The sequence below is a fragment of the Corvus brachyrhynchos genome, unplaced genomic scaffold (genome assembly GCF_000691975.1).
Source record: "Corvus brachyrhynchos isolate BGI_N302 unplaced genomic scaffold, ASM69197v1 scaffold70, whole genome shotgun sequence".
NCBI lineage: Eukaryota > Metazoa > Chordata > Aves > Passeriformes > Corvidae > Corvus > Corvus brachyrhynchos.
The window spans coordinates 964206-985932 of record NW_008236217.1 but is presented as its reverse complement, the minus strand read 5'-3'; the positions used below and the strand labels follow the sequence as shown (position 1 = coordinate 985932).

General features: G+C 36.0%; 1 protein-coding gene across 1 annotated transcript in view; it reads right to left on the bottom strand.

The window, feature by feature from the left end:
* Window positions 1–21727, bottom strand: part of ARID4B (AT-rich interaction domain 4B) — an 87804-nt gene that overhangs the window by 27421 nt on the left and 38656 nt on the right. Inside the window, 10 exon segments of the mRNA XM_008643281.2 lie at window positions 2183–2355; window positions 3363–3630; window positions 3837–3934; window positions 5040–5134; window positions 6181–6253; window positions 10631–10776; window positions 11613–11686; window positions 12986–13065; window positions 16652–16790; window positions 19259–19350. Of these exon segments, the coding sequence (XP_008641503.1) occupies window positions 2183–2355; window positions 3363–3630; window positions 3837–3934; window positions 5040–5134; window positions 6181–6253; window positions 10631–10776; window positions 11613–11686; window positions 12986–13065; window positions 16652–16790; window positions 19259–19350 (1238 nt within the window).

Here is a 21727-nt window from a genome sequence, read left to right as displayed (position 1 = left end):
TTTAAAAGCTCTTTAAAGCAGATACAAGTGCATTTTGTACTCCCTATCAATCAGAGGGTAGAAGGGAAAAGTAATCATGCTAACAGTGTTACTACAGTAACATTGCTTATGAATACTTACAATTAACTGCTATGTGTTCCATTTTTGTAACTTAAATTATTCCTTGAAACATAGCATACCTCCCAGCAATGACCACATCACCACCTACACCTCTTTTTAGAGTTATGCTTCCTATTCTAAGCAATTCATTACAATCTTCCATGAGTCATAATAGCAAAATACTACTTAGAAGAGTTTCCCACTGGGATGAGTAAGGAGGAGCAGAGGGAAAATAATTCACCCAATTACTATCAGGTGAATTGGAAAAACTTAAAAGGAAATAAGTATTTTCTATAGATTTTTGTTGCTTTCATAAATAAAAAACTAGGAACACTCATAACATTTCCTAATGTCATAAATAACGCAAATTGACATGAAATAGGATTAAAAACACCCAAACGTAAAAAAATAAAGGATTACTGAAAAGCAAACGCAGCTTCTAACTTTTCATGTACCACTTACTACAGCAGCATGGTAAGCATTAAGCCACCATACTTTTCAGGTATATAAATAAATATAAAGTAACATCACAAACATGCAAATACACAATTTAGGGAACTTTAAAAACTGCTATTTTCTAAGCATTGCAAAGTTTTCCATCTATTTAGTTCTATATTTTGAAAGCAGCATTGTAAAAATCAGTCATTAATAATTTCGAAAATCTTGCAAACCTGTTACAGTACAAATCACCTAGTTCACTTTAAAAATAGCAAATGTAAAGAAGTCCAGCAATTAGACTTTTAAAACATAAAAGTTTACATAGGATACAAATGAAATCACATCCATAGAGAAAAGGCTCTTTAACTGAGTCTAGGTAAATTTGATTTTTCTGTATTCTGCATTTCTGAGTTACAGAAATTGCCAACGAAATCTCCTTGAAAATATTCCAGAGGACAAAAACACTTTACAGAAGGATCATTCCAGAATCCACTAAAAATATCAAAATCCTTAATAAAATTTAAAAAAAAATACTACTACCAATGAATCAGAAACCAATATGCTAAACTATGACATTCTGGCCACACCTTTTAATGGGCCAGAAAAAGCATTAAGAGGTAATGATATTTAGATAGAAGATCAAGACAGCTGATCTACTAAACAAAAACATTGCCGCAATGAACAAGGGAATTACTGGTCAGGCAACAGATGGTATTAACTACAAAAAACCCCTGCAGAACCCAACACATCCCTGATATACAGATTGCTGTGAAAAGTCTAAGGAGGTGTCTGTCATCTGCTTTTCCTCTTGTAACAGCTTCTCCATTAAGCATCTGCTACTGCTTTTATTAAAGACAAATACTGTATTAAAAGAGATCTTCTATCTGACCTCTTAAGGGCAATTTTTGTGTTCTTAACACTTGAAATCATACTGTATGACGGTTTTAATTGTAAGAATACAAATTGTTAAAACACTGGGGATTAAAGAGGACTATATTCTGGTTGTATTTTTTTTTGTGTGGCTGCTGAAAAACACTTGTGAGATTTTTCTGCACTTAAACAGGGAAACCTGCCCATTCCGTAAACCAAATGATTCCCACACATTCATCGATTAGACAGGCCCAAGCATCCCTATTACTTCAATCTCCTACTTTCAAAACACCTGTCTGAAGGTCTGCACAAGAGACTCCTGCCAGTACCAGGCCTATTCAACGGCAAGGCTGTTAACCTTGCAGTGCAAAGTGCTTCCATCTTTTCCCACATTACATACCACTGTCCAAAAGCAAAAGCTGGAAACCACAAGTTTGCCATATACTTGTACCAAAATCAAGTAGAAAAATACTGCTGGCAATGACTGCAATATTTTTGTACTAAAATCAAATAGTCACCTATGCTTTGTATATTCTGTTCTCACTCAGCTTATATTTAGGCCTGGAACCTGTAAAACTTAAGCTGCCTTTTCTTTTAATAATAGATCGATGAACTTCAATGATCTAACCAAGACACAGTTATAAACACATCAGTCTCTGGAAGATACGAAACTAGTTAACAACCGCATGTCTGATTTGAAGTTCAAATTACAAGAGTAAAATTTAAAAAACACATATCATATGACTTAGATCTGATTAGAAACAGCATAACTTACCCTGATTTTTCTTTTTCTTCAGCATCCACATTTACTGTAGGATTTTCCATTTCTTTAATCTTCTCCTCCTCTTTATCTTCCAGTTTGGTTTCATCCTCAGTTTTGATTACATTTAAGTCCTTTTCTTGATCAGGCTGAGTAAACACAGAATCTGGCAGGTTTTTTTTGTTTCCCTAGGATAACAAAACCTTTAGTTAACTCACAAGGTGAAAACAAAGGATTTAAGAAAAGGCAGACAAAACACACTGAAGTTATAAGAGCAAAACAATGCTACTACAGTGTGGGGCTTGTCCTAAAATTACAGCACCTCTGCTGTTTTTCCTTTTGAAAATCTTAGGCTAAACCTAACAGAGTTTAAAGCTGCAGCCAGTATCCTAGCCCATTTTATCACAATGAAATAGGCATGCAGCTCTTAGACCTGGACTGCAAAGCAATCCCCAAGGTGAACCTTTCACTGGGATGCAGAAATACCAGTACTGGCCCATCTGGCATTCCTCCCAGAGAATACCAGCAGACAGACCAGGGCTGGCTGCCACTTATATGCAGAAGCATTTACAGTTGTGTTGCACACTGACTTGAGGAGCCAGACTGCTTCCACAGCAAAATGCGAGGCCTGTACAGTGCAGCACATCAGTTTATTGCTCTGAACTTCCTTTGCTAAAGCCACTGAATCAACATTGGATTTTGAAAAGCTATAACCATTTGTCTCTCTGGACCACTAAACTACATTAGACCATGTGTACATCACATGGCTCAGGTCTTTGTAGAGCTTCACTGGTTTCACTGGAACACAGAAGTAACAGCAGTGTTTATGAGGGCTTACATGCATAACTAAATGCATAATGAAAATATCAGCAATGTAGTTAGCTGTGAGCATGCACTACCCAGATAAGGATAAAGCTGGACACTAATTAGTCTCCATTTCACCCAGGAGGTCCCCAAACAAGTGGAATGTTGAAGCTGCTTTCTAAGAAGTCAGACATTTTGACATCACGACCCCCTAAAACAGGCACCTAGGGTAAATATAGCTCAAATGTCTTGTTCTGAATTAGGTTTACAGTGAGTTTTTGTCTTATTTTAGATTTATCATAGAGATTTCAATCTTTATATTAATTCATGGTTATTAACACACCAACTGACTTCATAAGCAAGATCTAAGACGAACTTTAAAATATATTACCAGAACAGAGGGCTTATCATTTTCTTTACTTTCATTATCATTCTCAGCTAACTTTTTTTCTTCTTGTTGTACTACTGCTACTTCCTCCTGTTTGCGCTCATCCTTGTCCACTTTTATCTCTTTTGCATCCTGCTCTGGTTCTTCACGCATCTTCAATTCTTTTTCTTTTTCACAGTCTTTACAAGGCTTGTTTGTCACTTTCTCTGGCAATGCCATTTGAAATTCAATGTTAGCTGATGTACAATACTCTTCAAAACCATAGAGATACCTAAAAAAAAAAAATTGTTTGTGATAAGCAAGTTTGACTCGAGAAGGAAAATACTACCCAGAGAAGCTAGACATAGACAGTAGGTTTAAAGCCTAAAAAACTGTATTATAACCAAAGAGTTATGGATTTTATGTGTATTACCCCTAGCACTGCATCACTTCAGTTCATTGTAGTTTTAGCACAAACTTCATAGCTTTATTACTTACTTTCTGTATGCACATTTAACATTATATCCTGCAGCTGAATTTAGTACAGGGATTCCAAGATCTTGATAAACTTGCTTCCACACCGCTCCACTTTCAATCTGTTAAAGACAATGAAGTCATTGTTTTTGAATTAACTCACTGACAAAAAAAAACTAAATTGACAAACTTTACAGCTTCAGAAAATAAATGTAAGTCATTTCCTCTGATCTATAAAATTATTATTTATCACACACACAGTATTTCACTGTAATGCAAACTGTAGTCTAATGTAATTACTTTAAGCAATTTAGCATTTCTGCAATGCAACAAGCCCCAGCAGGCTTTCCTCTCCAGGTTGCAATAAAAGAGAGGAAAGAAAATATAACTATCAGAAAAATCAGTACATCATTTTTATTTTCTATTTAAAGTAATTCTTAACTATCAGAGCTAGAATTTTAATTAAATTGGAAATAAAAAAATAATTCAAAGCATTAACAACACCCAGCCCTGGTAGTACTGCACCAGACATAGTGCCTACCAGTCGTTCATTACATCCTTAACGTGCCCTTTGGTGACAAAATTCCGTGCTCATTTCTAACCATCCGTGAAGGTAAAGCAGATATACTGCAATACCCAAGTACCACATCCTGTCTTGTATATCAGAAAGGTGTCACTGCACAAACATACCTCCTCAGCTGACAGGCTACATTCATGGGAAGTAGTTCAAAGCACAAACAGAATCTGCTTGACCATGCATGCTGTATATTTCAATTACTCCTCCCAAGATCAGTGTCACTAATCCCAGTCACCAAATTCTTCTTTATATCACCCAGAATAAATAGAAATTAAGGGTCTCACATCAGACCTTAAACAAAATTGCTTGTCTTTGAGATTTTACTGAGCAGTGCCTTGTTTCACTTGGAGCTAACAACTTTATCAGACAAACGTTTCTTGAAATATTACAAAAACAGAGATGCTGGCTGATTTTATGCAGCAGTAATTAAAAATGCTGAGTAGATGTAGCACCTAACTAGTTTCTGGTTCATGTTAAAGCATGGCTTTTAGAGCTACAAGGTGCCTTATGCAGCCATAGTAGAAAACTTTTACACATCTAAAGGTCCTGTGTTCTTTATCACTACTTCACAGAGTAATAAATTATTTCACAATAACAAGCAGTATCCTCAGGTTTTATGGCTCTGGAGTACTCATCATACTAATACTCACGTTATCAAATCCTCCAAGCTTGTGTACAAGTCTGAATAATTTGAAGAGATTCAAATTTCTATATCCTAATACAGGTCGTTTGTTAATAGGAGTCCCTGGGTAACAAAGATAGTTGTTAGGGTGTTTTGAAGTATTTTTTTCAGAATAGCATGAAATTCACATCATATGCACTATTCTTAAATACAGTATTGTAAACCTCACCTCCTGCACCTGGTACTTTCTTTTCATGAAACTAAAACTCAAGAGTGTTACTTACTGAACTAGAGGGAAAATGGATTGTGTTATTTAATGCATATATATACATTCTTCCATATATTTCTGAACATGCAGAAATGATGCAAATTTTCTTGCTAACTTTATTATACATAATTTTATTTCACCCACTGAAACAATTAGATCTAAAAATACAATAGTCCTTTCATTGCAATAAAAAAAAAAAACCCAACCCAACCCTCACCAGGAGCAATCCCACAATGCTTGAAGAGCCGAGACTTCCTATGCGACTGTACTAGCAGTAGCTATCACACTGTCATCTCATGTAAACAGTTTAACTCATTTCATATGGCATTAATAAAGATACTAATTTAACTAGTTATAAGAGTAACTTAAATACAAATACCCTCACTCCTGCCTCTACAGACACTGCCCTTTTCTTGCAGTGTATAAAAACCTGGTAAAGATTTAACATATTGAATGGTACTGGCTTTTAAAAACATCTCAATCTATGGATAATGTTCATTCACGTCAGCAATTGGGATTCACACAAGAAAATTAGAACAAAGTAAATTTATTTTTCCATGACCTAAAAAGTGTGTGTGTTGGTATTTTAAAGTTATTAAACTGAGAATATAAATTAATACGATTGAGAATATTAAGTGTTTGATTATACATAAGTACACAATAGAAAATATAGTACGATATGCGCAAAACATAATAGCATATATATTTAGATCTATCCATTTACTTCTGAAAGCAGAAATATGGGACTGCATTTTAGATGAGTCAAGTGACAGACTCATCTTCTAAATAGTAGGGAAGTCAGAAGGGATGAGTACAGTTTCCCCGTTTCCAAAACAGTACTGCAAACCACTACTAGTTTACAGACTCAATTTTTCAAAGCACTGCTAGTTAAAATGCCTACCTCTGTCTTCCATGAACTTGTACAATTGCTGAAGAAAGTTCTCTCGTTCTTCAGGAAATGGCTCTATTTCCTCCTGTTTAAAGCAATGCATGCAAGAAAATTGTCACCATTTTGAGTTACAGTCCTTCATTAAGAAACATAAGGCAGTGATAATCTACGCTTAAATGTTTTAAGTTTGTTTTACTGTAGTCAGCAACAGGATACTGTACTGAGAGATACATGCTCTCAGTGCTATGCCACACAAAACCAAGTTTTATAAACTACAGTGTTTCAAAATGTATAAAACATTGACTGTAAACATACATTGAAACTGGATTTTTGATTGATCACTGAAGTATCGTGATACCATAAATCAAGATGTGTTCTCAATTTCATCCATTTATGCAGAAAGTCTGGGAGACAGCACTATTAATGATCAAGAGATTATATCAGAAATCTCAGCTCTATTTCTACTGCAGTTAAGTGACTCCTTGGTTCTTGGATAGACTACGTCACTTTCAGAGATGAAGTCAAAGAGAAAATGGTGCTTGCACTTTCTTAGGAGTTCTAATCCACTGCACTGGCAAACCGCAGCCAATGGCACTGCATGCGAACTGCCATGGGGTACCAGCTGAACGCGTGCTGAGCAGGATCAATCCCAGAACTGAAATAACAACGGATATTTTGGAAGTTCAGTTCATTGCACTAATAAACCTTTGTATTAGATTGACTTAGACTAATAAACAGTGGAGTTTCATAACAAAGCACTATGGCTTACTTTATAACAGCTCATAATTTCTTTTGGAAATGGGGCTTGCCGCAACTAGTAGCAATACGATATTAATATATCAAATTCTGAAGAAATTCTGATGACTGAGCTACTGCAAAACACTATGCCAAATATGAGTTGATTAATTTTTAATACTACTTGTAAAGTTTCCAAAAATAACTAGTTATTCAGTAATCTAAACTATTTTTCTTTAGTGTATTTTCATTCCACGTTTATCATTTCCATTCTTCAACAGTCTCTTTGTACTAAATACTAAAGTTTCACCTACCCTGAAGAAAGGGGACAAAACATACAGTCTTTAAAGTTGTACCAAGACAGTTGAGAAAACAACAGAAACAGAATATCATTACTAAACAGAACTGGGAAAAACAAACACACACAAACAAAACCAAACCCCAAACCCTCCAACATCTACTGAATCTGTTTAATAGAGAGATGGACAGCTGAAAATAAGGTCAGGAAAGGCTGTAACTACTATCAGGGAGTAGGGTTTTTTTGTCGTTCTATACTTCCTCTTACCCATTAAATGCAATTGGATGACATTAGATCAAACAGGCAAAAAAATTAAGAACCAGTATTCACAATATGCTGAAACAGTTGTCCTTCACGTTTAATTATCAACAGAAATGCAATGAAAATGTTCCAGTCTTGCAAAGCCAATGCAAGAGGAAAGTCTCTGTGAGGGGCATTACATAATGGGCATTTGACACCCAGTGTACCAGCAGAGCTCAGAGCAGGCTGCTTCGATGGGCTGGGTAGAGAACTGCAACCAATATACTAGAGATCCTTCTTACAGGGCAGGGGCATCAGAAATCAGGCACATCTAGCCCAATTCTTCACTGACAGGTACAAACTGATGCTGCAGCCCTGCATGTAGTACAGATAAAAGCCTAGTTAAGAACATTCATATTTCACGGGCCATGGAGAACAAATTACTTGAATGGAATAAAACTTCAAAACTGTGTAATTTTTTAAAAAATTTTAATCTCCCATAGCAGGTACTTGGAAAGGACTTTTACCAGCATCTTCTGGATCTTGGAAAAGAGATCATGAGCAGCTACTTGGGTTTCTCATGTTCCTCACCAACAAGAAAAAACTTGCCATAAGACATTAGTTCCACAGAGCATTTAGGGGAGGGGTGAGGGGTGCCACTGAACAAAACCTTCAGGAAACTCAATAAAGTTTTGAAGAAGGAATGTATTCCTTTTAAATACTGGGGGAAACAAGGTAAAGGTGATGAAGAGGCTGAATAAAACATTCCTTTCCCACTATACAGTCCAATGCCTGAAGAGTACTCCTTTGTCTCTAATGTGATAATACACAGAGGTGCCAGAATGGCAAGTGAGTGACTACTCCTTATTAATTTTTCCAATACAGAACATAGGAACTTTCTAAGAAAGTGTGCTAACGGGAAAAGCTTAAGACCCTGCATGCCTCTGAAAAGCATTTACACTTTCTCAGAATCTCTACAGAGTCCATATATATTATACTATACTACTACTAATAATAATCTTCAAACATATACAGAATAGATCTTAATCAAGTTAGACAACAAGGTTTCCTAGATAATGGTATGAAGCAGGCATGTCACACTGTCATATTTGCTTACTTTCAAGTTAGACAACCAGAGTGCTAGCTGGTCACTCTGGTGTCTCTAATGTATCTATCTATGCTACAAGGTAAAATAAAGTGGCTTCTACATAGGATAATGACATCCAGGAAAACAACAACATGCTTCTTGCAACACAAAATTCACACAGTATTATAGCACAGCACTGGAAGAGAGGGTCTTTGACAACTCTTTTACCTACCATCGGATTTTGTAAAGTAAAGGAAGGCCAGTCTCTTTTTCCAGTCTCTTCCATTAGGAAAAAAAAAAAGGCAACTACTCTTCTTAGAAGGTAAGTACAGAGGATTTGTATGTCATCTATCCATATAGGATGGAAGCATGTATATAGATATGAGATATAGAAGAGCATCTATGTATCTACAAAATCGGGAACTTGGGTGTGAACAAATATATAGGATAAACATATCTATTTTTGAAGCCCGTGGTGACATTTGTAAGAGCTTGGCTTTTCTGGTTTTCGTTCTGGTTTATGGGTAGTAGGACCACATGGATGGCCTGAGTGCCACCAGTGAAAACTTTTCATGTCCTGGGAAGCAGTAGAACAACCTGCAGGTGGATGACAAAGCCCCAAGAGGAGGCCCGCAAGTCCTGTTTGAGAAGAGATGCTGCTTGATAACCAGGAGGTTATAGGCACAAAATAACAAAAACAAAGAGAAGAAGCTGCAGAAACTGCTCAAATATAGGTAGAGAGAAGACACACATGCCACTGACCACCAAGGGCAGAGAAGAAGAGAAAGGAAAAGGGGGGGGAAAAAAAAAGAAGACGTATTTTTCCTCTGTTTTAGAAACTTCCTAGTTCAACAAGTGACTGAAATCACTGTTTACTGGAAAAGATATTATCGTAAGAGATGATACAGTAAATTTTACAATATTTGTCTGAGATAAAATCTTTATGTCTAGCACATGGAAAGACTAGCTCAAACAATCACATGTAACTAAGAGGAGCTCAAGAGAAGGTGTTCAAAAGGTACAAGGCCAAATGTTTACAAATGCTGTAGCTGAAGGCTCTGTATTTTTCACCCAAAAGTAGTGCGGGAATGATCACTATACAAACATCATGTGTCATTCTGCATAGATAAAAGCCTATCTACGTGCATCATGTTCATAGCTGGACATGAACCTGCTGTGAAAGTTCAGAAATGGTATTGAGCCCAAGGAACTATTCCTTGCTTCTCAAAATACTAAGCAGAGCACAGCCCCTTGCAAACTTTTGATCAGAGCTGGGTAATCTTCTGAGAGCTTAAAGAGGAGGCAGAAAGAAATGATGATCATGGAGAGGTGGCAAAGTCATAACTTCACACTTTTACAGTTTCCCAACACATTTTAAAGGAATGAATAACTGAAAGATCAAACACTATCTTCTGGTATGCCAGAGACACAGTATCCAGGGAGGATGCATTGAGAGAAGGACCCTAACAACCATTGAAGACCCAAATCAGTTCAGTCTCTTCTTTACAATACCCCTAACTAATAGGAAATTAAAGTCTGCTGCATTACTGGCACTTGCGTAGCAAATTAAGAGAACAGCTCTCAAACTCTGGTGAGAGAAAAAGTGATTATGGGCAGATACAGATTTAGAGTACCACAGGAAGGTACAGAGAAGTAAAAGATTCAAAAGCCTCTCTTTCAGCCTCTTAGCCAGCTGTGAAATGAAATCTTTCCAATAATTGTCTTCTTTTCTCGTCTTCATTTTTTTTCTAGACAGGAGGCTGGGAGGAAAGAAGGGATAATTAGAAAACCAAGCATGAGGCGGGGACTCCATATTTGCAGAACAAAAAAGAGAAGAAAAGTGGAAGTGGAGTGCAGGACTAACACCTTGATTGAAAGTTCTTTTGCTTCTTTACAGCAGGGTAGCTAGAGAGACAGCTTGTGGTGAAGCAATTCTTCAGCAGACCAGGAAAAGAGAGTTACTCAATAATGCCTATGTTAACAGTGTTGCCTATGTTAACATGTTAAATGTTCCCTAATGTTAAAAAGGCCCACTTAAATATACACGGCCCTCCTAAATTTTATCAGCTGTGTATCTGTGCCCTTTACTAAACTTCACTTGCCTCTTCCTCACTGCTGTTATCCTCTTTTTCTTTTTCATCCTCTTCCTCTTCTTCGGCTTCACTGCTGGAACTGTCTTCTTTCAATTCTGTTTTCCAGTTACTAGGAACAGTTCTGTTTTTACGGAATTCAAGTGCTTGGTCAAAAGCTGTAAAAGAACCAGCCTTTGTTAGCACTGCAGGAAGTATCAGTTTGCACAGATATTTCAATTAAAAAAACAGTAATCAGGGGTGATGGGGAAGAGAAGGAAAGACTGCTAATGAACAGTTCCACCCCAAATTCAAAGAACCTCAACAACCACTCCATGTTGTCCATCCTTATTTGTCTTATCCAGTGAAACTGGCCTGGTGTTCTCTGCACAGCAAGCCACCCAGAGCTATTACTACTATTTTTACCATGTTAGTGTCTACAAACACAAACAAGGATCTTGTGCATAGGGCATATATCAAAATTTAATTGAGAAAACCCCTATCCAACAGGTTTACACTGCAGTTTACATATAACAAAAAAGGAGAGCAAGGGGGAATAAATAATCACAAGCTAGTTCTAAGAGTTTCATCACACAAGCTTAAACTTTCAAATGCACCCACAATTTCAGATTTTCAAAGTTCATAAAGGCAACTTGCTTACAACTACTAGGGCACTATGGTAAGAATAATTCTTAAAAGTTCTAAAGCAAAAGGAAAAATACTAAAATAATGTACAGAACCAATGTGTACATCTTTTGTTTGGCATGTCTACTCTTAAAGTCAGTGCAGAGCAGGTGGGGTGTTGTTTCGGGGGGTTTCATTTAGTTAGGTTTTATTTGTTTAAAAAAAAGTTCCTCTAACTTTTCTTAAGCGTTCTCCTTCAATTTATAATTCTGTAAGAAAAGATCTTACGTTTTAGCATCTTTAAGACATGAATCAATGTGCCACAGATTTAGTCCAATCCATGTAACTAAGCAAATACATACAAGCGTTTCTCACAGGAAGTTATTTTTACCTTGTTTTAACAAAGCGTCAGGCTTTGGTGAAGTTTCACTGATTTCCCGGACATCTTTTCGTGGCACAGAAACACTAAATAATTTAGAAAGTGTTAAAAAAAAATTAAAATATATTAAAGGTAAACTAACAGTACAATACAAAGCTACCACTAAGATTATAACACACTTACTAGACACACATAAGAAGCATATGAAATGTATCTTGAGAACTCTATAGTGTTAAGTCTGGTACAGTATTAGTCAATGGATTAAAAACAAAATTTTTACATTACATTGGTTAGACTATATGCATTCACTGCATACTAAAGACAGCATGCTACTTCCACAAGCAGGTAGTTTCTGGAATCTCCCATATATGTAATACTTTAAGCCCTCACATTAATTTAACATTACTTTAGAACCCTACCTCACTTAAAACATAAATGAGTATTAGTGTAAATTAGCGTCAATATGAAATTAAAGACTTCCAAATTGAAAGAACAAAGCACTTTCTGATTTCTACTGTGTCTATAATCAAGGAAGCAAATCTGAACTGCAGCTCTGGAGGATTGGGGGTGGGTATGTGCTTGTGCGCACACATCTTATGTGTGTTCCTTCAGTGATGTGCACTGATGCCTGAAAGACTATCAAATGGTAAAGCAATAGCCTAGACTTAGTGAGTAATTAAACCACAACAAAACTGTTAAATATTCCCACATCCTTTCTGCAAAACATTCTGTTAAACTGAACCAAGCACAATATCTGCAACTTTTAAAATAGAAACTAAAACCTAGAAAAAGAACTCTATTGTTGTGAGTTTAAGAACACAAAGTTTTGTTGCAAATACCAGACAGTCTGGTTTTCTCTGTTTCTCTATGCTTTTTCCTACTTTGAGTAGCATCACAGCTCTTTGCAAGGAGCACAGTAAGATGCAGTTGCAGTCTAGACTGAGATAAACATATGCCTCACTACCTTCAAACGAGAAAGAGGATTTCTCTGTGTGCATGTGGTGTTATGTGCAGGCTTGCACACATCCCCACCGACCCTTCTGAAGCTGGACAAGCTTACAGCCACATCCCTGAAAAGTAGTGCTCTATTCCAGCCACAGCAGGAAAGAGCTTCTGGCCATTCTTGAAGTCACGTAATACCGCTGTGTTTGCCACAATTTTAACAGTGAAATTAAAACCAAGACAGAGATTTATGCATGCCATTATTAATAATGACAAAGTTCAAGACTAATTTCATCACAATGAGGCTGTTAACAGTTTTTTAAACATTAGAAAAATCTTGGCAGGAACTTACTGATGTTATTAATACTTTACCCAACACATCTCATACTACCTTTCACTTTCATAAATTTCATTCAATTATCAACCTCTACATTCCTACTCACAATTTGCCATCCTTGAATGAGCGAACAAGAATATTGTCTTTTTTCACCGCAATATCATCACTACAATCTGGACAAACCACCTGCAAAGATATTACAATTGCAAAGTTTAGAGAGAAAAAGCTAAAACAAGAGAGTAATAGTAAATACCAGTGCCTCTCTAAAAGCTTTTGTGCTCATTTCTTGTTGGCAACACTGAGATGAGAGCAAGTGAGATCCCTCAAAACACAGGAATGATGACCTCCTGAAATTACTGAATGCATGAGATCATGCTCACTCCTAGAGGGAAACTGACGGCTGCTGCCAGAAACGTAAGAATAGCATTCTGACAAAAAATAAGTATCCGTCATGCCTCTACAGCTTATTCCACTCCTCATCCCAAAAGGACAGAAATTCTAGCAAGTGCTGCCACCTGAGTTAGAGACTACTTCTCAAAAACTCCTGGAAATGGCAAGGATGTAATCACACACAGTGTCAAAACCAAAAGCTAACAGGATTTATGAAATTTTATAAGGGAAGACTTACAAGTAATCTCCCTTGGAGAGAAGAGCACCTCAAGTACAAGTGTTATGATAGTCAAGAAATAGACTAATCAAGTCGAGCCCTGAGACAACATAACAATTATTTGTTGCAATTTTAAAAGCTATTTAAGTTTTGTTAAACCAGTATACAAGTCACAAATCAAAAAGCTTCAAGAATTTAATTTTTAAAATTTTATTTTTATATATATAATTGGCAGAGATATAAAACAGAAAAGGAACCCCTCTCTATCACTCATGTCTTGTCTCATAATGAGTATAGTTCCCTGAAAGTTAGTTAAGTTCCGGCTGCTATAAAACCTCAAAGAGCAGCAGATGACTGTAGCTGTAAGTTAGCACAGGTAAATATCTCTTCTCTCTCACACCAACTGTTGCCTTAAGTCCTAATTTTCCACCAAATACAAACATACTGTGTGGCAAAAGTTGGGTTTTTTCCTCCTTGCATAGGTCACCAGTCATGCAGCATTTTAGGAGCTAAAGTCAAAAGCTCCAAGAGATTTGGAAATAGAGTTACGTATCACAAAGCACAGGCTAAATGTGTTACTCAAAAGAAACAAAATTTAACAGACCAAGTTCGAAATGCAGTGCATTCTACAGTCTACAATGAAATTACTTCAGAAAACTACAACTTTTAAACTGAAATTCAACTTGAGATATATTTTGCAATGTCAAGGCAAAAGACAATGATTATCATCCTCTATTTTAAACTGACAAGTGCAAACTCCTAGCTCTTTAAAGATGGAGAAAGGCCCTACAGGCTTTAGCTGCTGGTTTTCTAGAAGCATCAAGATCTTAGTAGTCAAAAATCCATTCAGAGCTTGGAAAACATCTTACCACAACCTCATCTAGTGCCTTTACATCAAGCAACATCACCTCAATTTTGCCTGAATCAAGTTTTCTCAATTTCCTTGCAAAACAAACTTCATTGGAGTCATAGAAGGATGAAAGAGATGATCCTGCGTAAACTCAATTTTCTGAAAATGCTGCAGGCAGATGTCGTCACTGCACCTTTCAAAAGCCTTTAACTACACATTAAAACTAAGCAATGCTATAAGGCTTACTAAATCACACTCTTTGACATAAGCAGCAACTGTCAGGTCCTTTTACAATTCCAATTAGTCACTGTACTCACCCCCTCCCCACAGAACTAATAAAAACAAGTGAACAAACAAACAAAACCCCACCAACCCAAACAGGTATGCCGGATTAAAACAATGTAGTCAATCACTGAGTCCTCAGAATAATTTTTACCAAATTTAGACCTCTACAGTTTCAAATTTGTAAGTGATAATCTATCTGGTTAGAGGCCTGATATCTAAAGTACTCAGTTTCCACTACTAATCTTAATTGTTACTTGCTGTAAAGGTTTACACTAATCCCTGAACTTGTTTTCACATAATAAACTTGTGCAATGTCCTCTGTGCTTATACACGAAGTATCTGTACAAGTATCATTAATAAGAAATAATGCTGAGATACACATTCTTCAGCACATTAAACCCGAATTTTCATTTCATTATTCATGTAATTACAATTATCATAATACAAAGTTCATGCAAAATTTATCAGTAATAAGATAAGATTACTTCGTTGATACAGTAGAGGTAACCTGCTTACAAGGTAAAAAAGCCAAGAGGCATTGTTACTGGGGAGGGAATTATAACAAAGAAAACCAAACCAAACCAAACAAGGCAGCTATTTGGGGCATACATTCATTCTTTGGCACATCTTTTCTGGTTAAATGCAATATGATGTTTATTTGCAGAGCTATAAACCTGATTACTAAAGTAAGAGTTAAGCTAGGATAAGCTACTTCAGAGTTAAGCTTCACCCTCAAACTTTATCCCCCTGCTTTTCATTTATTGCAGGAAGCTTTCCATGAAGAACAAGCTTCCAGTCTTCCAAAGAAAGCCAGAGAAATAATTGTGTATCTTTAGTACATCTTTGGAGCAGAAGCAACAATTCTCAGAGAGTATGCCATGGAAACTGGTACCTGTCATGGGCATGACCAGAAAGGCAAACCCAACAGTGAGACACAAAACCTCTCAAGCCAGTTTCACTGACCACTTCTCTGAGGGAACAGTGAGGCAGGTGATATTGCATCATCTTGATGACACCTTTCAGCAAAGAAACATCTCCATTTTTCTGGTTTATCATTGAAAACTTCACTTAAAGCTATCTGCTGTAAACATGGTATCTCCTTGCTGTACATTCTGCCCTCTCCCTTGTAAAAAAGATTTCAGTGACTTCTTCTTGGGCTACACTACAAGACACAGCAGGTTACAAGCAGAAAGCTGCAATTGAGAGCTACTGCACACACTAAGAAGCGTTAAATGTTACTGTATGGTATCTTTTCAAAAGCGGAGCACAAGTCTCCCTGAAATTGGATAAACATGTTAAGCTTTCATTGTCAGGTAGGAATCAATCAAATATTTACAATTAAAAATAAAATAAAAATTAAAAAGCATGGTACTGGTATATTAATTTCCAAAAACATCAATCAGTGAGTCTACATGCAATCACTAGACTGACTAGCTGTGATATTTTTTTAGAAGTTTATTTCTTAAAAAGTGTCTTTAAGCCAGAATAAAGGAAGAAAAAAAATACTGGTACTGAAAGGCTACAATGTAATTTTAAAGTAAATTTATTGGCCATTTTCCACTACGTACTGTAGTGATCAAGAAAAAAATATTTGATTTCATTATCAAATGTGTTTATATTGAATGTTGAAAAATCATGTCTATGTAATCACTAAATTTTCCCTCTCTTTTTACTTTATATTTCCTTCCTTGATAAAACTCAGTACTTTGGAAAATTGACATGCAATAGCCTAGAAAAAAAAAGCCCTGAAATTTTAGTCCAAAAGTACTGAACGCACTGCTGAGCTAGAATTAGGTCAACAAGCTCTGGCTGTTTGGAAAAACTAAGGCCATGTTAGCAATTCCCTTCTTTAAACAAACACATCTAGATATTCCTTTGACTATTATGGTGAAGTCCAATTCGAAAAAACATACTAAGTTCTAATAAAAAATGACAAAACGAAACCCACACCCTTCTTTGGTGCCTGGAAAATGACAAAATTTTAATAAAGATGAAACTGTGCTCAATTATAATAAAGATGAAACTCTTACCAAGGCTGGAAACCACAGAGCTTTCTTCTTATCCACACTGAAGCAGTCCACGCACACAACTTTTCCTAATAACTCATCACTTTGTTTCCTATCATCTTCATCCTCATCGCTGGAAGAGGATGAAGATTCTTCTTCGGGACTAAACAACAGAAAGAGACTTAAAACTCAACTATTCAAAACTTGCTTATTATAATTACAGGAGATCCAAAGCTAATTGTCAAAGAGGCATAAATAACAGTGACTTGAATTGCCTGTTGGGTGTTTTGGCCTGAAAATGAATAAAGTACTTATAATTATATTATAGTAACAATTCAAACATTACAAACTCAGAAATGCACATTTACTAGTAGTACATGCAAAACCCATACAAAACACTACCATGCATCCATATGGAAGAAGAGAAATGTACTGTCAGGGTGCATTCAAAGTGAAACCATTCTGCCCTACAGAAACGCTGTTCAAAAATACTGTTGCAGTTGTAGTTTTGGACCAATGTTAAGCTAAACTGTTTTGGTTTTTCCTCTTAATCTCTCTAAGCTTTTACTTTAACAACCACACAGAATGGAAAGCTTTTTTGAGAAAGGACAAATCTTTGAAGAAGAAACATCAGATACAAAGATGAATAACAAAGAGTAAGTCTATTTATCCTTAAACAGTTCTTTGAAGATGTGCAGTGAAGCATTTCTATGGCTGTTTCAATTTCACATTGAATGAAGTGTTGGAATGTAAGCAGATGGGGCCAAGGTGTAAATACGTTTTTGTTTAAAAAGCTTCTGTCCATTGTCTTTACTGTTCAAATACAAAGTTGCACCTGGTTTTAGCCATTTGAGGAGTCTAAATGTACAACACTACTCCAATTACAATTACTTGCAACTGATTAACAAACAAACAAAAAAAATCACTTCCGATGCTCTCTATGCATCTTTTTTTAATATTCACTTCGAAGGTTAATTCTCAGAAAATACACAGCACCTTTAATGAGCACAACCACCATTATTTTAAAAGCTATCTTCCATTTGTCACATAACTGCTTTTGAGTACAAAATTCAGTATTAACAAAAATCTCAGTTACCATTTGTGTAACAGAAGGCAACTGATGTACAGTCTAAGGAGAATTTTCTTCTCCCCACCTTAATTTTATGTTATTTCCAGTGATGATAATTGTTTTGGTTTAGCATTGTTTTGGTTTATTTCTTTTTCCTTCAATATTCTTTTTTTTTAAAGTAATGGTTCTTTTAAAATATATGAAAGTCTTTCAGACTGCTTTCTGGGGCTCAAGAATCTCTTGCAGGAAAAGAAAAAAGTCAAAGACTAAAGAGAAAGCCAAAATTTATTTTGGAGATACTACTTCCTAACTCAAATTGCACAGATACTGGCATAACTGCCTTTTAACTCAGTTAACTCAGTATTAATCATAAGATAAAGTTAAGTGTGTTGCTTCTGACATAATAATGTCCTGTACAACCCAGTCAGAGACACCAAAGATGCTACAATCACATTCTTTGTCGTAATGCCAGCTTTTTTCAGCTTTTTCTTTCACTTCCTCACAAATCAGTAACTCAACAATTTTCTGAGTAAATTTATAGCACCTCTGCATATACAGGGCAACATTTATTTCAAGCTACCAAAAAGCACAAAAAGATAACCCAAGCATGAAAACCACTACACCTAAAAATTTTAAGCAAACAAGCAAAGAACCGCACATAAACCCCCCCACAAACACACAAAAACCTCACAACCCACCCACAAACAACAAAGAATAGGCACTGGATAACTTAACACTCGTTTATCAAGGCCACAGCTACCAAGAATTTTGGCACCTAGGAAATCCTGAACTTTGTTTTTGTATCAGTAAGTTTGTTGCAAACTATACTGGAAGCAGTGGGAAGAAACTGTTGCACAGGAAGTTCCACCTGGATATGAGGAAGAACTTCTTCACTGTGCAGGTGACCAAGCACTGGAACAGATTGTCCAAAGAGGTTGTGGAGTCTCCCTCACTGGAGATATTCAAGAACCACCTGGATACAATCCTGTGCCATGTGCTCTGGGATGACCCTGCTCGAGCAGGGAGCTTGGACCAGATGTCCCCCATGGTCCTTCCCAACCTGATGCATTCTGTAATTCTGTTATACTGTACACCTATTTCTAAAAGCCCTTCAGAGACCCTGTACTGAGAAACCAAAGGTCTGTAGGAAGATTCTGGGACCTTCCACAAAGACTTCATATCAGCTGGACAAAGAAACTGCATTGCAATGATTTTAGCTCAAGTCCAATACATTTGCAACACTACAGAGATGTTCCTCAATATAATTTAACATCACGTTTCCATTTGGGATGACCCCTTTTTTTTTTACTTAATGAAACCAAGAAAAAGCTCTTGCCTATACCTGGTACTATTTTAAATATTGATTACATGAAAACTTGAAATGCTTGCACACAATAATACACATGAATCTGACTTTCAAACTGAGTGCTAAACAATACTTTCCATCCAGCCTCCATTTCTTTTAATAAGAGAAGCCGAACATACAAATAATAAAACTTGACACACACTGAAAGCTTCAGAATTGCATACACACAGCACAGATATCAAAATATTTAGCTTACATATGATTGGATCTCCTTCCCCTGTTTGTTTTCTTTCCAATAACAGGAGTCCCAAAGTGTTCAGGATTGGTGAGTGGAAGCTGATCTAATGTCTGTTGAAATGAAAAAATACATACACGTATACATAAGAAAAACCTGGCATAAGTTACTCCAAACCACCTGCTTCACTGAAGTAATTTTTGTCAATAGAGACTTTCTCATTACAAAAGAAATACAGAAGTACATCATACATGTCATGCTTAGATTTTTAAAAAGAAATACGTTTTGTTTTGCAGTTTTTTTCAACACTTTCTCTGCAGCTCTGAATAATTAGCTTTTGTTCAACATACACAGACAATTCTTCCCAGAAGTCCTGCCTTTGGACCATTAAAACACAGAGAAATAAGTATCAGCTATTCTGCTCACCTGGGATCTTCCATCTCTACCAGATTAATTTTCTGCCTATCCTATCATTAGACTAAATACTGAACCATCTACTTAAAAATGAACAAAGGTGCCCTTTGAAATGAAATTGCAAGATCACTCAATAGCAGCAAACATGACAATTGTATTTTTTGTTAGTAATTCATACTTTGGTATGTGAGAGAGATTCTAAAACAATTTTAAAGAGGCTGCTATACTGATAATTGGGAGGGTGCTAACTGATGCTTTATCAGCATCAAAACAAAAAGAGAGGGAGAGAAAGAACTTTCCCTCTTCAGGGAGAATGCTCCAACAGAAGGAATTCATGGACATGAAGAATCTTCTTTCCTTAAGCCTGCTGTTAACTGTTTAAATGATAACCATTCCAGATTCAATGGCTCCTGGTACACAAGAATTTTTTGTACAGCCACTTATTATTTTTCTTTGAAAGAAGGCAAAAAGCCTTCCAAATTAAATATAGTCCTCTGATTTGAACTTCTTTGCCATGTATGAATTTTTCAATGTGTAACACTGACAAGAATCTCAAAAGTATTCTGTCTCAGAGAGAACTGACTTAGGGACAATAAAACTGGTTTTTTAGAATCTAAAAATAAATGTACGACTACTTCCAAGTGTGGACATCCTAAAAGATTCTACATCACACACTTGGGAAGCAGTATCAGAACAAGACAACTGTGGGGCACTGGCCTAATTACAAATGAAATTTGAGACTCAATTTTCCCTGCTGAGTAGGTGTGCAATCACAAGGTAATTATTAGAAAAGTACAACATGTTTCATTCAGAGCTGGTGACAGTGAATTGCAAATCAGTGACTTCTGGCAAAACATCAAAAGCTTAAATGATAAAAAAGATGATAAAATAAGAAGTAGCAGTCATCTGAATGTACGGTTTCCTTGAATCTGACAAAATAATCCAAATTATTCCCACTCAGCCAAACAGGTCACAAAGCAATAGATGTAGACCAAAATTTTCAACCCATGTAGTCTAAGGTAATACTGCTGAAACCATATTAAAATAGTATTTATGGAACAGAAGAAATATAACCTTCAGTTGTGCTGACCATTAGTACAAAGAACTAACTGAAGGAACACCACAATCTTTAAAATAATATCATTTCTATCTGAATCTAGATTTAGGCATCTAATTAGGCTCCCACCTTTACATGTGTTTAATCCTGATTTAGGATTCTAGAAGATATCCAAATCTTCACAAGAATGCAGTACGCAAACAACAGACTCAGCTGACTACAACAATAACAACATACTTATGTAGAGCAAAAAAACCCATCCTCAGTAGCTGTCCAAAAAACAAACATGTTTTACATAAATCTGCCCGTCTGTCCACTGTCCATCCTCAGTAGCTGTCCAAAAAACAAACATGTTTACATAAATCTGCCCGTCTGTCCAGACTGTCTTACATAATATGAAGGAATAACCAACCCTCATTCTGAAATTCCAATTTGAAATGTGCTACAAATGTTTGCATACTTTAATGTGCAAGTCACCTCTAAGACATGAGCCAGCTTCAAAATACTGGTAGCTGTTGTCAAATAAACAAGTAACAGCAACTTACTACTGGTCTTTTAAAAGAAAAGCATTTATCTTTCATCAACTATTACAAATCAGATTTGACCATCAAAATGCAGCAGAATTTAATTATGTGGGAACATGTACGTTAGTTTTTTATGTTATAGTTATGTTGTGGTTTTTTTCCTGACTAATACATACAAATAATTTTTTATACAATGTGAAGTAGGTGTGTGATCACAGGTTTTATGTGTGATCTACAATCTATGAATTATCAATAATATAAAAATGAAAAAGATTAAATCCTGATTTTGTTTCTTAACTTACAGTTTGGTGAAATCTAATTGTATTTCTTGATTTTAAAAAAGAATAAGCAGACCCTGTGGACCATACTTTGCATAACCCAAATTTTTAGTAGCATGGATACACATAATGTACTAAAAACGGAGGTAATAAAAGTATCACTTTTAAATTTTTCTAAATAAAAAGTTGTAATATAAAAACTCTTCAATTACCTCAC